General features: G+C 44.7%; 1 protein-coding gene across 10 annotated transcripts in view; it reads right to left on the bottom strand.

Annotated features, from left to right (window-relative positions):
* Positions 1-15,838, bottom strand: part of LOC123996805 (nucleoprotein TPR-like) — a 36,617-nt gene that overhangs the window by 2,711 nt on the left and 18,068 nt on the right. For 2 of the 10 annotated variants that reach the window (XM_046300513.1, XM_046300523.1), the window contains exons 27-45: positions 15,021-15,158; positions 14,682-14,813; positions 14,328-14,458; positions 13,857-14,067; positions 13,377-13,523; positions 13,023-13,221; positions 8,078-8,274; positions 7,915-7,985; positions 7,592-7,791; positions 7,054-7,332; positions 6,625-6,869; positions 6,327-6,545; positions 5,238-5,381; positions 4,572-4,665; positions 4,099-4,244; positions 3,874-3,957; positions 3,211-3,302; positions 3,005-3,114; positions 2,675-2,773 (exon numbers count right to left, since the gene is read on the bottom strand). In XM_046300513.1, the coding sequence (XP_046156469.1) occupies positions 2,675-2,773; positions 3,005-3,114; positions 3,211-3,302; positions 3,874-3,957; positions 4,099-4,244; positions 4,572-4,665; positions 5,238-5,381; positions 6,327-6,545; positions 6,625-6,869; positions 7,054-7,332; positions 7,592-7,791; positions 7,915-7,985; positions 8,078-8,274; positions 13,023-13,221; positions 13,377-13,523; positions 13,857-14,067; positions 14,328-14,458; positions 14,682-14,813; positions 15,021-15,158 (2,938 nt within the window). The remainder of the gene's footprint in view (positions 1-2,674; positions 2,774-3,004; positions 3,115-3,210; positions 3,303-3,873; positions 3,958-4,098; positions 4,245-4,571; positions 4,666-5,237; positions 5,382-6,326; positions 6,546-6,624; positions 6,870-7,053; positions 7,333-7,591; positions 7,792-7,914; positions 7,986-8,077; positions 8,275-13,022; positions 13,222-13,376; positions 13,524-13,856; positions 14,068-14,327; positions 14,459-14,681; positions 14,814-15,020; positions 15,159-15,838) is intronic. The other 8 variants (XM_046300516.1, XM_046300519.1, XM_046300520.1 and 5 more) reach the window with 8 other exon arrangements.

Genomic DNA, 15,838 nt, shown 5'->3' with positions numbered 1-15,838 from the left:
TACGACCCCCACAAGTGTCACAGGTCTCATCTGAATGTTAACCAATACCGGTTTTAAGAAACAAATCGAAGTAGTTTTGTGCCTACCCCCAAAAAGGGGTTACATACAGTACCAGTCAAAAGTTTGGACACCTACTCATTCCAGGGCTTTTCTTTATTTGTACTATTTTCTACATCGTAGAATATTAGTGAAGACCTCAAATATGAAGTAACACATGGATTAATTTAGTACCCCAAAAAAGTGTTCAAGTAAATATATTTGAGATTCATCAGTAGCCACCCTTTGCCTTGATGACAGCTTTGCATTCTCTCAACCAGCTTCATGAGGTAGTCACCTGGAATGTATTTAAATTAAGTGGAATTTAACCCCAAAGGATTTGACAAATGTGATTGGTTTACCATATAACACCGGCCTACGTCTCGACTTATGCTACGCAGAATATCAAATCTCAACGACTGGAAAAGTGTTTAGCGTCACCACATCCTTATGATATACACTACTGTTTAAAAGGTTGGGGCCACTTAGAAAAGTCCTTGTTTTTGAAAGAAAAGCACATTTTTTTGTCCATTTTAAAACATCAAATTGATCAGAAATACAGTGCACACATGGTTGATGTTGTAAATTACTACTGTAGCTGGAAACGGCAGATTTTTTATGGAATGTCTACATTGGAGTATAGAGGCCCATTATCAGAAACCAACACTCCTGTGTTCGCTAATTCAAGTTTATAATTTTAAAAGGCTAATTGCTCATTATAAACCCTTTTGCAATTATGTTAGCACAGCTGAAAACTGTTGTCCTGATTAAAGAAGCAATACAACTGGCCTACTGTAGACTAGGCCTGCATCCCGGAGTCACCTCTTCACTGTTGAAGTTGAGACTAGCATTTTGCGGGTACTATTTAATGAAGTAGCCAGTTGAGGACTTGTGAGGCGTCTGTTTCTCAAACTAGACACTAACGTCTTATCTGTTGTGCACCGGGGCCTCCCACTCCCCTTTCTATTCTGGTTAAAGTCAGTTTGCGCTGTTCTGTGAAGGAGTAGTGCACAGCATTGTACGAGATCTTCAATTTCTCGCATGGAATAGCCTTCATTTCGCAGAACAAGAATAGACTGATGAGTTTCAGGAAAAAGTTATTCATTTCTGGCCATTTTGAGCCAGTAATCGAACCCACAAATGTTGATCCAGATACTCAACTAGTCTAAAGGCGGCAAGTTTTTTTGCTTTTTTAAATCAGCAGAACTGTTTTCAGATGTGCTAACATAATTGCAAAAGGGTTTTCTAATGATCAATTAGCCTTTTAAAATGAATAACTTGGATTAGCTAACACAATGTGCCATTGGAACACAGGAGTGATGGTTGCTGATAATGGGCCTCTGTACACCTATGTAGATATTCCATAAAAACTCTGCAGTTTCCAGCTACAATAGTCTACAATTTATAACATTAACAATGTCTACACTGTATTTCTGAACAATTTTATGTCGTTTTAAAATGGACATAAATAAGTGCTTTTCTTTCAAAAACAAGGACATATCTAAGCGATACCAAACCTTTGAACGGTAGTGTGTGTGTATATATATATATATTCATTGACCACAAGAGACAGGTTGGAATGTGACAAACACTTGACAAATCAACTTCTTCTTTTCTAAATTAGTGCAGCTTGAATTTGTTGATTAAATACAGGACATTGTAAACAATAACTTTAGAATTGTGTCATACAAGTATGCTCAATACAAAAGAACCAACTCATTGCAGCTCTGCCACAAAAATGGAAAAGGCAATTACTTAAAGGAGAAGGAAATTAATAAGTTTGTCATCCACCATTAAAAACATTCATAAATGGCTTAAAATAACTAATATAAATCATAAAATATATCAGTTTCACTAACAGTCAAGAGGGTTGACAACTATGCTGCATAAAATTCAAGATAGTTGGGAACAGATTTTCCATGTCCCAATACCATCGGGTTTATGAACTGACATACAATTGATGGATCAATTCATTATTTTCAATTAAAGCCATTATCTAAAATTCTCACTACAAAAACAATGCTCAGTATACGGGGTATTCAACAGTTAGACCGGTGCAGACTGCCATGCGGAAACAGAACAGAGCATCTCTTTTGGTACTGTCCATCGATGGCTTGTTTTTGGAGTCAAGTCCAGGAATGCTTATTATGACATAATATCTGGGTGTGGTTGGACCTGCAAACTGTATTGCTGGGGGACTTTAAGGACCAGTCAGTCAACAGGAAACATTGTGCACTTAGGTTATATATATATATATATATTTTTTAAAGCAGAAATGTTGCAGATGGGGGCAGATCAAGTCCCTATTGTGACACCATGGGAGAATGGAGGGATGCATTGCAAGAGGAAATGGTAGAATTATGATTCATTGGGAAAAATGGGTTTATCTGTGTCTATCTAAAGGGTGGAATAAGTATATTGACAAATATACCGTGTAAATGTCTGATGTCCTTCAATCATGGGTGAGGGTTGGGATTATTGCATGTATTGCTTTTCATTATTTATGTTTTGTTAAAATAATAAAAAATAAAAAATTCAGGACATGACTGTTTGAAGGACAAAAGGGCCAAAATGCAGTACTGTCCCGCACAATCCAGGATCATGTAGTCACCCTAGTGTGTGTGTGTGTGTACCGTACCTGGGGCAGCCACCTGCAGGGGTGTGGTGGGAACACTGAGGCCCCCAGACTCATCCTCATTACCAGGCAGGAACAAAGGACTATCATACATCCCAAGACCTACAACATACACACACTTGACTTCACCAAAGAGAGATGAACATGGCAAAAGTAAGATCTCTCCTAATCAAATATCTCTAAAAGGTATCTGAGAAAAACAGTGAGGAGCATATAACTAACATGTTGATCTCAGTGGTGTGTATGAGGAAAGAGAGAGTGGGTGTGTCTCAATGGTAGGGTATGGAGAAATAGAAAAGAGATGATGAGGTTTGCCTAAGTACAGTCCAGTACCTCCTTGTGATGCCAGATGTCCCAGGTCAGAGTGGGAGGTGGTGGTCTGGGGCATCAGGTCCTCTGGGGTGCCGAACCTGAACCGGGGTACACCAGCCACCTGGGGAGAACTGGACCATAGAGAGCGACAAGAGGTTAGAAGTACTATGGGGTTCCTATGGGGACTTTACTAGTGGTGTTTAACAGCTGGTGTGTGTGTTTCTCACTGGATAGCTTCTGCAAAGCTGTCAGAGCGGTGTGGCGGCACCAGAGTAGGAGTACTGGGAACCATCCTGTCATCATCGGCAAAAAAGTGCTGCTGTAAGAAGGCAGAGGGAGGAAAGAATATTATACTAGATCCTGAGCGGAATTTATTTTTGGGTCCGATACAGTTTTTTTTGGGGGGGGGGGTCAAAACTCACCGATACATCTGCCGATATACTGTTTTACAGCAAGTAAATGAAAGTAATATTTTTACACATCAAATTTTCCTAAATTGCCATACAAAAGAACTGTCCAAGAAGTAATTCTTCAAATGGTGATTTATTACATTGTGACAATGACACATGAGAATGGCCACATTTCAGATTTCCTTTCCCCCCCCATTTTATTTATTAAATATCGGTATAATTATCGTCCAATACCAATATAGCGCTAAAAGGACAACATCAAACACTGACAACAGAACACATGAGTTGCAGTTTAAAAAGGGATAGCGCGAAATGTTCTACTTAACCAGATAAACTTGTGTATACAATTGTATATGTCTGAGGGGCAGTTTAAAGGAAGTTGAAGGATGTTTTCACGAGCCATTGCTAACTAGTGTTAGCCAATGCCTGGAAGTCTATGGGAACAGGTAGCATGCTACCTGTTCCCATATTATGACTTACTCCAATATTGTGACTTACTCCACCGCTGGCCATCCCAGGGGTGAGCTGAGGGACTCTGCCTACCGACTGGCGACGCATGGGGCGCTGTAAGGTACACACACACACACACACACACACACACAACTCGGTACTACACAGATAACCATACCACAAAAACAGCAATACAATTGTCTTACGCACAGACACACATAGTGTAACTGGCTATATTGAGTCATAAGCACAAACCTGTACCTGAGCAGGGGGTCCCCGTTCCTGGGTGATGTTGAGGCGGGGGGGCAGAGGATGGGGTGCTCTCCGTGGAGACTGGTGCATTCTGGGAGCAGAGCTGGTTGGGTCACTTGAGAAGGCTTCCATACTGCTGCTGCCCTCGACTGACAGAACAGGAGACGACACTGTGGTTTAGTTTGGCAGAGTTCCTACATCAAAATCCAACACAAACGTAATCTCTCCATACAGACAGACGCAGTTACATCATTGTCTGTTGAACTAACAGATGCCCCAATAATATTGTAAAATAGGCTCATGTCTAGCAGTTTCCGACATGTTGAATCTACTGGCTTGGTTAATCTACCAACAGAGCGACTAAAATGTATCTCTCAATCCAGACAGACACCAACATATTACATCTCTCTGTCACTCAAGTGTCAGATGTCTAACCGACTGTGGAAACAAGTGTGTGACAGTTTCCATCGTCTTACAGCTGTGTGTCTGGGAGTCAGCCGGGCGCTGGGTGGAGTCAGATGCTCCTAGACTCTCCTCCGTCTCCGTGCCTGGGTCTGTCCCATCAGGACCCTGGGAGGGAGGGAGGCACACACAGTGGGAGAGAGAGAAGACGAGGAAAGAGGGCGGAAAGAGATGTTACAGGATGTTTCCCACGCACTATCTACTGCCCTGCAGTGTTGGGGTAAGCCGCACATGCTGATCATGATTAATATCCCCTGTACAGGCATTCCCTTAGAGGTCTAGTAACTTTAAAGCTAGCTAGACGAAGAGGGTGTGCCCCGCTTTCTTCTGCATCCACACCCTGACCACAAAGCCCCCACCCACCCACCCTTCTCCCCTGCCAACCTTCCAGGACCTTCAGTTCCCACACACACCGTCACTCTAGATCACAACACAGACATGAGGTAGCAGAGTGTAGCAAGAGCACTGGTGAGGCACCAATTCGTCACACAGAAAAACGTGCATGTGCACACAACTTTGGTTACAACATTGCCTGGCTGTAACATCCAAGAGACATGACAGTTGGAAAGAATTAGGGAGTGGGTGCAAGACAGGAAATGAGAGAGAGTGGAATTACAAAACACATGCTGGAAATTACAGCGTTAAGTTAGTAACTGCGCATGTGTGTGTGTGGATCTTACCTCTGTGTCGTCGCCTTCATATGCCTCATTGCCATCTCTGCTCCCTTCATTGCTCTCTTCCCCCTCATCCCCCATCCCTCCATCATCTTCATCCTCCTCCTCCTCCTCCTCGTCGTCATCCTCCTCCTCCTCCTCATCATAGTCCTAAAGAGAGGATGTAAAAGGTCTCAATGAACAGTCAAGTTGAATTTCAACATTGAGTATGGGCTGCATATCAACATTTTCATCCCATCAAATAGAGTTCCAGATTTCTAAGTGACATATACTCTCAGATCGTTTTAGGCAAGATTTTTGCTAGGATTTGAGAGAGTTCAATTGACCATTCACTAAGCCCCGTCCCCAAATGTTGGGCAACCAATCACAGAGAGCAAACACCTCAGGCAAGCTCACATTTGAAATGCATGAAAGCCATTGAGGGCATAACAAAAACTGAGTTTTCATCCAAAAACAAATTGTTTAAATGGCTAAATAATTTAACAGTACACCAGGGGTACTTGCTACTGTGATTCTGGAAATGCAGAGCCTGTTGGAGTATTTGTAGAATACAGAATTATACTTGTGTTATAGTTTGCTAGCTCAGCCGATAAAGAAGCCTTCACTTTATTGACCACTCAACATTGCTGACGCTAGCTAGCTAAGTCGCCAGATAATATAACTAGGCTTTTTTCTAAATGTTAGCTAGCTAAGTTATCCATGCTATGAATAGAAATTTAATCTGCTGTCGACATCTGGATAGGATTTGAGAGTGCATGATAACAACTGACTGCATGCCGACAGTGCATTCAGAGCCATCCAGTGGCTAGCAACACAACAACCTTCATTTTACCAGGTTCCTGTGAAGCAATTGTAATGACAATCCACCATGACACACACGAGAGTCTCCTGATTAGAATGGGGTAGTCAGTTTAATTTCATTGTGTATTAGAAACACACTATGAGATCACTGTGAGGGGATTTCGCCAGTGGTTAGAAGAGGAAATTGGGCTTCCTGGGAAAATGTAACAGTAACCAAGGCTTAGCGAAGGATCAATTAGTGTCTAGCAACTAAAATATTTCAAATCGACTACAGTCGATTCCCTTTGTCCGTACCGGTTCCTCTTCCTCATCCTCCTCCACCTCCTCCTGCTGCTCGTCCTCGCTTTCAGAGTCGGTCACTATGACGATGACATCGTGCTGGGGGGGTTCTTCGTTGGCGTCGTATGAAAATGAGATGAATGCGGTCTCGGACAGGAGCATCTCTACGGGGACAGACTGAGACGCTGCACCCTCTTCAGCCTCCTCTAGTACTGGGTACTCCTCCTCCACCTGCTGACACACACGATTAGACACACAAACCAGACTGAAAGACCATATCAGCCTCTCGAGAGAATGGGTAGTACACACATACCTGGCTGGTCTCTGGGGCTTCCTGGCCCTCGCCAGGCACCAGTCCCTCTGCACTGCCCTCAGCCAGCACCTCCTCTTGGGCCTCTGGCTCCTCTGGGTCGACTCTCTGGATGATGCGTAGCTTCTTGGGGATGGGGGGTTCAGAGGGGTCCTCCTGGGGCGTGTCTGTGTCAGCCACCATAGAGCTGTCCTGCTCCTCCTCACGAGGTCTCTTGGACATGGAAGATGTTCCTGGGGTGGCTGAAACTGGAGAATTGAAAAATACACAATTCTAGCTTAACTTGGTAGATATGCTGTTCATTCAATATTAGAGGACCAGTGGTAATGCAGTGAGAACTTCACTCATTGTCAACCCTTAAGCTTAGTTAGACAACACTACTATACCCCAAATCTATAGAAACTCCTGGTTAGATTTAATCAAGACGCCCACCTGTCCCAAACACGGCTGTTGACGTCGACGGCCTCTCCATTTGCGAACTGGGTGCCGCTTCCATTACTGGGGCCGGGGGCTGCTCCTGATTGGCTGGTTCAGTGTGGGGCAGGCTCTGTTGCTGTGTTGGCTGGACGAAGGCTGTGGTCTGGGTCTGGGTCTGCTGGACCACCAGCATTGGGTTGGTGGTCTGAACGTTGGGGCTGGTTGACCGTACTGAACCGCTGGCACTGCCGTAAACAGTCACATGCTCAGGCGGGCCCTCGGATGACTGCATGGCTGGAGGGGTCACAGGTGACAGGGTCAATACTGTTCAGAGATGGAAATACCATCTCTGCGGTCTGATTCTCGATCCTTCCGTCTGAAATTCTCGTTCTCCCCCTCATTGATCTCATCTGATTCAAGTAATAAAGTGCACTTCAACTACCAAAACACTTCACAAACAGCCATCCTGCGCTTTAAAAAAGACCAATACTCAAATATTAATGCTATAACATTCACATCACACCAACAGTGATATTGGTTCCACAGAACTCACCTTCCTGGTTCTCCACCTGTGTGGTTGGCATGACGGTGGCAGTAGGGGTGGGGGTGGGCACAGTGGCAGGGGTGATCATGGGCCTGATGCTTGCCCGGGGGGTGGGCTTGTTCCCAGGGATGGCAGGGGGCTTGCTGGGGCCTTGAGCACCCAGAGGGGTAGGCTTGATGTTGGCAGTAGGGGGCTCAGAGGTACTGGTGCTATGGGGAAGGGGAAATACAGATGAAAACGTCATTGCACAAGTTACCCAAGTGGAGTGAGTGTGTTTGCGCGAGAGAGAGCGAGAGAGCGAGAGAGAGTGTGTGTGTGTGTGAATACTTTACCTGCCCCGGTCTGTAGCTTGGGTGGTCTTCAGTGGTCCTCGCTGCTCTGTGGTCCTCTGCTGTTCCTGAGCCTATCGGTAGGAGAGGAAAAATTAAAAGCAATCCAGGCTAGTCAGGTAGAAAGCACAAGTGCTCTATTGAAATCTATGCCTCCATCTCTCACCTTGCTGGGACCCTGTTCAAGAGGCTCATCCCTCTGCTCTCCGTGTCTCTCCTGCTGTTCCCTCAGGTCCCGCAGCTCCCTCTCCTGGCGGCTCAGACGGCCCTCGTATTGGGACTTCAGAGCACTGACTCTGACCTCCAGCTCCTCCCTCTGCTGTTTCAGCTCCTCATTTTCCTTCTGCAGCTGGTCCTTGGAGCCTGGGGAGGAGGATGGGATAGGGTCAAAAGGTCCCCCCCTCTTTTTTTGCTAACATCTCATGACAGAAAATATCAGAGATCAGCATTCACATACCGTTGCGGACAAATATATTTGCACCCTTGCACTTTTCTTAAAGCTGCAATATGTAACTTTTTGCGTGACCCGACCAAATTCACAGAAATGTGAGTGCACACTATTTCTATGCTTCTTGTTCTTAAGTTTTACTTTTGTACACCAGATTCAAAAAAATTGAGAGAGAAAAAAGGTGATATTTCACAGGAGTTTAGATGTATAGTGTAGAGAATCATTGTCACATTGCTTGTTTTGTCAAACTGAAATTAGGCAAACTATTCGATACGGGTACCCCTTGTACACTGCTCAAAAAAATAAAGGGAACACTTAAACAACACAAAGTCAATCACACTTCTGTGAAATCAAACTGTCCACTTAGGAAGCAACACTGATTGACAATACATTTCACATGCTGTTGTGCAAATGGAATAGACAACAGGTGGAAATTATAGGCATTTAGCAAGACACCCACAATAAAGGAGTAGTTCTACCGGTGGGGACCACAGACCACTTCTCAGTTTCTATGCTTCCTGGCTGATGTTTTGGTCACTTTTGAATACTGGCGGTGCTTTCACTCTAGTGGTAGCATGAGACGGAGTCTACAACCCACACAAGTGGCTCAGGTAGTGCAGCTCATCCAGGATGGCACATCAATGCGAGCTATGGCAAGAAGGTTTGCTGTGTCTGTCAGTGTAGTGTCCAGAGCATGGAGGCGCTACCAGGAGACAGGCCAGTACATCAGGAGACGTGGAAGAGGCCGTAGGAGGGCAACAACCCAGCAGCAGGACCGCTACCTCAGCCTGTGTGCAAGGAGGAGCAGGAGGAGCACTGCCAGAGCCCTGCAAAATGACCTCCAGCAGGCCACAAATGTGCATGTGTCTGCACAAACGATCAGAAACAGACTCCATGAGGGTGGTATGAGGGCCCGACGTCCACAGATGGGGGTTGTGCTTACAGCCCAGGATGTAGGATGTGTTATTTTAGTGTTCCCTTTATTTTTTTGAGCAGTGTACACGGCGGATGACACCCGTTAGAAAAAAATACAGAACGGTTCCAAATTTCACTGAAAGAATAAATGTTTTGTTTTTGAGATGATGGTTTCCGGATTCGACCATATTAATGACCTAAGGCTCGAATTTCTGTGTTATTATGTTTATAATTAAGTCTATGATTTGATAGAGCAGTCTGACTGAGCGATGTTAGACACCAGCAGGCTCGTAAGCATTCATTCAAACAGCACATTCATGCGTTTGCCAGCAGCTCTCCTGTTTATGAATTCAAGCCTATCAACTCCCGAGATTAGGCTGGTGTAACGATGCGGCGTGAAATGGCTAGCTAGTTAGCGGGGTACGCGCTAATAGCGTTTCAAACGTTACTCGCTCTGAGACTTGGAGTAGTTGTTCCCCTTGCTCTGCATGGGTAACGCTGCTTCGAGGCTGGCTGTTGTCGATGTGTTCCTGGTTCAAGCCCAGGTAGGAGCGAGGAGAGGGCCGGGAGCTATACTGTTACACTGGCAATACTAAAGTGCCTATAAGAACATCCAATAGTCAAAGGTATATGAAATACAAATGGTAGAGAGAAATAGTCCTATAATAACTACAACCTAAAAACTTCTTACCTGGGAATATTGAAGACTCATGTTAAAAGGAACCACCAGCTTTCATATGTTCTCATGTTCTGAGCAAGGAACTTCAACGTTAGCTTTCTTACATGGCACATATTACACTTTTAACTTTCTTTTCCAACACTTTGTTTTTGGATTATTTAAACCAAATTGAACATGTTTCATTATTTATTTGAGGCTAAAATGATTTTATTGACGTATTATATTAAGTTAAGTGTTCATTCAGTATTGTTGTAATTGTCATTATTACAAATACGTTTATTTAAAAAATACAAATATCTTCGATTAATTGGTATCGGCTTTTTTTTGTCCAATAATCAGTATCTGCGTTGAAAAATCGTAATCGGTCGACCTCTAGTGGCCATGTACGCCACCAACTCAATCATCCCTGGCAGAGTGGTGCAAGGAAAATAACCTCTCCCTCAACAAAACTAAAGGAGCTGAGCGTGGACTTCAGGAGACCGCAGAGAACATGCCACCATCCACATCCACGGGGCCACAATGGAGAAGGTGAAAAGCTTAAAGTTCCTCTGCGTACACATCATTGATCATCTGAAATGGTCCACCCACACAGACCGTGTGGTGAAGGAGCAACTGTGCCTCAAACCTCGGAAGGCTGAAGAAATTCAGCTTGACCCCTAAGACCACCCCAAACTATTACAGATGCACCATTGAGAGCCTCCTGTCGGACTGTATCAACGCCTGGTACGGCAACTGTACCGCCTGCAACCGCAGGGCTCTCCAGAGAGTAATGTGGTCTGCCAAAACACATTACCGTGGGCACAGTGCCTGCCCTCCAGGACACCTACATCATCAGATGTCACAGGAAGGCCAAATAGATCATCAAGGACATAAACCTCCCGAGCCACGGCCTGTTCACCCAGCTATCGTCCAGAAGGCGAGTTCAGTTCAGGTGCATCAAAGCTGGGACCAAGAGACTGAAAAACAGCTTCCATCAGACTGTTAAATAGCCATCACTAGCTGGCCTCCACCTAGTACACTGCCCTTAGTCATGGTCGCTCGCCGGCTACCACCCAGTTACTCAACCCTGCACCTTAGAGGCTGCTGCCCCATGCACATAGACATGGAACACTGGTCACTTGAATAATGTTTACATACTGTTTCTCTAATTTCATTGGAATATACTGTATTCTAGCCAATGCCACTCCGACATTTTTCATTCTAATATTTATATATTTCTTAATTCCATTCTTTAGATTGTGTTAGATACTATTGCACTGTAGCATTTTGCTACACCCGCAATATCATCTGCAAAATATATGTATGCGACCAATAAAATGTTATTTGATTTGACGCACAACCTTTGACAAAGACCACGTTTTTGGACACTGGGTTGAACATTGCACTCCAAAACATCTTAATATTCTGCTGATTCCATGTCTTGCACACGTTCAAGGTCCCCAGTACCATAAGTAGCAAAGGAACCACACAGCATTATCAAACCTCCTCATGTTTGGTTGTAGGGAGGGGGTTATTATCTTTGAACGCTTCATTTGGTCATTGGTAAACATAGGAAGGCCCCACTGCTGCAGGAGACAAGAAAGCCACCCAAACAAGCCTAAATCCTGGGGGAAATGTTTCGTGGACCAATATATCAAACTTACAGCTGTTTTGTAATACAGACCACTGCTGTGGGGATATCAATCACCTCTGGTGAGCCATCGGGGACACCGGCCCCCCATGTTAGGGTCCTGTTAACTCAGGCTAGCTTGGCATGCTAGCCTGCGACAGAGGCTCTTCACAGTGAAGAGGGCACAGTGTAGACAGGAGCCAGGGGAGGCTTAGGCTTCCTGGAAATGTTGCAGCCCGAGGAAAGCGGAGCACACCGAGTGGGTGTCTTTGGCCGATGTCTTGTTTCCACAGGAGCAGATTCATGTCGGGAGCTTTTCCTCGTTTGGGGTGGGAGATGCTTTTGTCGCCATAGGTTGGATACTATGTTTTTAGCTGTCAGAAAAAAAAACTAGCTCGGTAAGCTAGTCCGATAAGCTAGTCCGATAACCCACTAATCACTAGCTCTCTCTGAAGGCGGCACTCTGTGTGATGGCCGGATACAGTTTCCGAAACAGGTCAGAAAAGATAGCTCGGGGTGTAGCTTGTAAACATTTCTTGTTGAAGTAAAACTACCAAAGCTAGCTACCGGTGGCTAGCTTGCTAACGACCGGATACAGCTAACTTGGTCGTAAATGAGTTACCCGTGTCACAGCTGTACCCATTCCTCCCTCAAATAATTTTCCTCTAACTATGGTGAAGGAAAATTGTCACTGCCGCTCAGTCCTGAGAATAGCACCCGGTGCACGAGTTGTAAGCTCAAGTCTGTAAACAGTTTAGCTAGTTCTGGAAAACGCAGTCGTGTCGAGGTAAGCTTTCTGATGAAAAGCGAGAAGAGGTGTTTGAATGACTCAGGTACTGGGTTGGACTTTTTGTAGGGTAGGAGGGACACCCCAGACTCACACGTCGTCTCGACAGCCAGCCAATAATGGCTGGCGTAGTGTAATAAAGGCTGCTGACGAATACGCTGGGGGAATATCCCGTAAGTGAAATACCGAAACTAATACTTGAAAGAACACAGCAGTTGATGTAGGGCACCTCTCAAAATAGTAAGAATTATAGCAGTTTGCTTCTGAAGAGTGGGCCAAATTGCTAGTGGAAAGGTGCAGCAGGCTCATTTGTCTGCAGTAATCTTGCCCAAAGGCTGTGCAACCAAGTACTAGCTCCAGGGTGCAAATTACTTAAAAAATAAAAAGACAACTGGAATGGACTAAATAAAAACTCTAAATTTAATTTCACAAAAATAAAATTGGTTATGCAATGCTGAAGATACAATAACAAGGTGTGGAGACCAAAAATGTTTTCAATTTAAACTTATTTTAGAGGAAAAATGGAATCATTTAAGAAAAGTTTGAATCACACACTGAATCACACACTGAGAATCATTGAAGAAAAATTTGGCCGCAACTGTATACTTCGATACAAACCTCAGCCACACTCAAGCTTGAGCCACAGTCAGGTTTGTCTGGCCTGGCCTCTTACCCATAAGCTGGTTGATCCTCTGCTTGGCCCCGACAAAGGCCTTCCTGGTCTTCTCCTCCTTCTCAGCCATCTGCTGTCTGAGGGTGTCCTCCTGGGAGGCCTTCTCCTGCAGCTCCTGTCTCAGCCTGGTCAGCTCTGTCTGCAGCCTGGAGGCCTGCTCCTGTGACCCGCGCACCTCCGCCTCACGCTCACCCACCACCTGAGGGGAACACACCAAGGTCTGTGTTGGTAATATGGTTTCATACAACCAGGTACCTTTACCACCCTTTCTGAGCCAGTAGGCATTTACAATTTTGGCAAATGTCATCCTGGATGTTGCCTGGGAAAAAAGTATAGGGGAAACACTGCTCTGACCTTGTTGAGGTTGTCCAGCTGTCCCTCCAGGTCTTTGGTCCGGGTCTCAGCCTGTCCCAGGGAGTCCTTCAGACCCTGGAGCTCCTGGGCTGAGGCCTGCTGGGCCTCCTGCTCCTGGGCTGGGGTGGACGCTGCCTCAAACACCATCTGGAGAGGAGATCAGTCCAACGCTGAATACATTACGGCAGGAATCACACACTGAGAATGTCTATTTAAATCAAGGACATCAGGTTAGACATCGAGTGTTCAACTTGATCCCACCTGGACCAACACATTTGTTTTTCAGTGACAACATGAGTAAGGGTATTATTAGTTTAATGAGAAAACAATTGAGATGAATCTTGTTCTTGAATCTTGGGAGTCTGAGTGAATTCAAGGCTGGGTTTCATGAAACAGCTTAGTTACAAATCAATATATATACATTTTTAAACTTTGCCCTGTACAAAACCAGAACAGGTACCAGTTGTTTCACCAACTGACCTTGTCGTGCTCCACCTTGAGCTCCTCATACTGTGTCTTGTAGCGGCGTCCGATCTTCTTGACCTGAGTGATGGTGCGGAACTTCTCCTGGATGTCCAGGTTCATGGCCTCCATACTCCTCCTCCGAGCATCCCTGTCAGAGCTTACCTTCCCCAGACCCTCACGCAGCATCTGCACCTGGCTCTGGAGGGACGTCACCGAGCCGCCACTCCTACAGGGAGATCATACATTAATATAAAACATCACAAAATACTTTTTATAGTACAATCAGCAGATACTCACTTTTTATGTCTTGCGTTGTTTGCCAATTCATTGTGTAGCATGGTGTTTTTACAAAATAGGTTCCTCATTGAATTCAGCTTCCTTGCTGTCCTTGGTACCATTTAATAACAGAAAAGTCAAACTGAGCGGTATTCAGTTTTGGATTCCAGACTATATATTCTCTTTATATTGCAGCCTAGGCTAACTCACCTGGCCACCTCAGCCTTGAGTCTGCCCGTCTCCTCAGTGAGCTGCTGGATGCGTTTGAGGTGAGCCTCCTTCTCAGAGTGGAGACGCTTGTACTCCTCTGGGTCTGTGTCCTTCTGCTGGCTCACCAGGTGCTAAAAGGGACACACAGGAGTTAAACAGAACACATTACATTTCAAATCCAAAGTCAATAAACGGGCTTTCGGACCTTAGACAAACTGTGAGTCACAAGGAATCGTACTTTGGGAATGTTTTTGTTTTATTTGGGGTGGGGGTATTTGTTTTCTGTCATTGAGTAATATTTCATGGGTATGTTATAATATGATTGGGACAAATTGTGTAAGGAATAACACTAACCTGTGTTCTGGCCTTCCAGCGTTTGATGTCCTCTTCCAGAATCCTCTTCTCTGCTTGCAGCATGCCGCTCTTCTCACTCAGTTCAGCGTTGGACTCCTGCATGGGCATTATGTCCGACTCCAGCTTACGCACCTGACAGACAGGGAGAGCAATATGAAGAAAATGTCAATCAAAACAAACATTTAAAATAAAAAAATAAAAAATAAAAGTTGGCCTCCCGCCAAAAACAGGGACCAAATCCACACAAGGTTTCCAGAGAAAAATTACTTAAGATAGGGTTTTGTTATTATAACCAAAGGTTGGTGCTTTGACACTGAGAAAGTAAACCTGCTGTCTTACTTTAGCCTGTGTCTGCTGGAGCTCCTGCTCCATCCTCTCCTTCTCCTCCCTCAGCATCTTGTTGGTCTCCATCAGGACACTCATGGTCTCAGTCTTCTTCATCAGCTCATCATGCTTAGCCAGGGTCTTAGCTGTCACCTGGGGTCAGGGATTAAAAATCATAAGCAGCACTGAGCTATTATCATCTTAAACTGCTCTCTCACCCATACCCTCTTCATTTATGAACAAAACTGTTTTTCCACTCTCCATTGAACAGGCAATTTAGTCTAGGAAAAGGCTTAACTTCTTTGAGATAGGGGGCGCTCTTTTAATTTTTGGATAAAAAACATTCCCGTTTTAAACTAGATATTTTGTCATGAAAAGATGCTCGACTATGCATGTAATTGACAGCTTTGGAAAGAAAAAACTGACGTTTCCAAAACTGCAAAGATATTATCTGTGAGTGCCCCAGAACTAATGCTACAGGTGAAACCAAGATGAAGTTTCATACAGGAAATGCCCCAGATTCTGAAGGCGCTGTGTTCCAATGTCTCCTTATATGGCTGTGAATGCGCCAGGAATGAGCCTGCCCTTTCTGTCGTTTCCCCAAGGTGTCTGCAGCATTGTGACGTATTTGTAGGCATATCATTGGAAGATTGACCATAACAGACTACATTTACCAGGTGTCCGCCCGGTGTCCTGCGTCAAAATTATTGCGTAATCCCCAGGTCCATGCGCGTTCCATTTCTTCAGAGAAGAAAGTCAACTGCCACGAAGGATTTATCATCGATAGATATGTGAAAAACACCTTGAGGATTGATTCTAAACAACGTTTGCCA

Source organism: Oncorhynchus gorbuscha, linkage group LG15 (genome assembly GCF_021184085.1).
Source record: "Oncorhynchus gorbuscha isolate QuinsamMale2020 ecotype Even-year linkage group LG15, OgorEven_v1.0, whole genome shotgun sequence".
In the NCBI taxonomy this organism is placed as follows: Eukaryota; Metazoa; Chordata; class Actinopteri; order Salmoniformes; family Salmonidae; genus Oncorhynchus; species Oncorhynchus gorbuscha.
The sequence above is the reverse complement of the archived record's forward strand: the minus strand, read 5'-3'. Positions and strand labels throughout refer to the sequence as shown.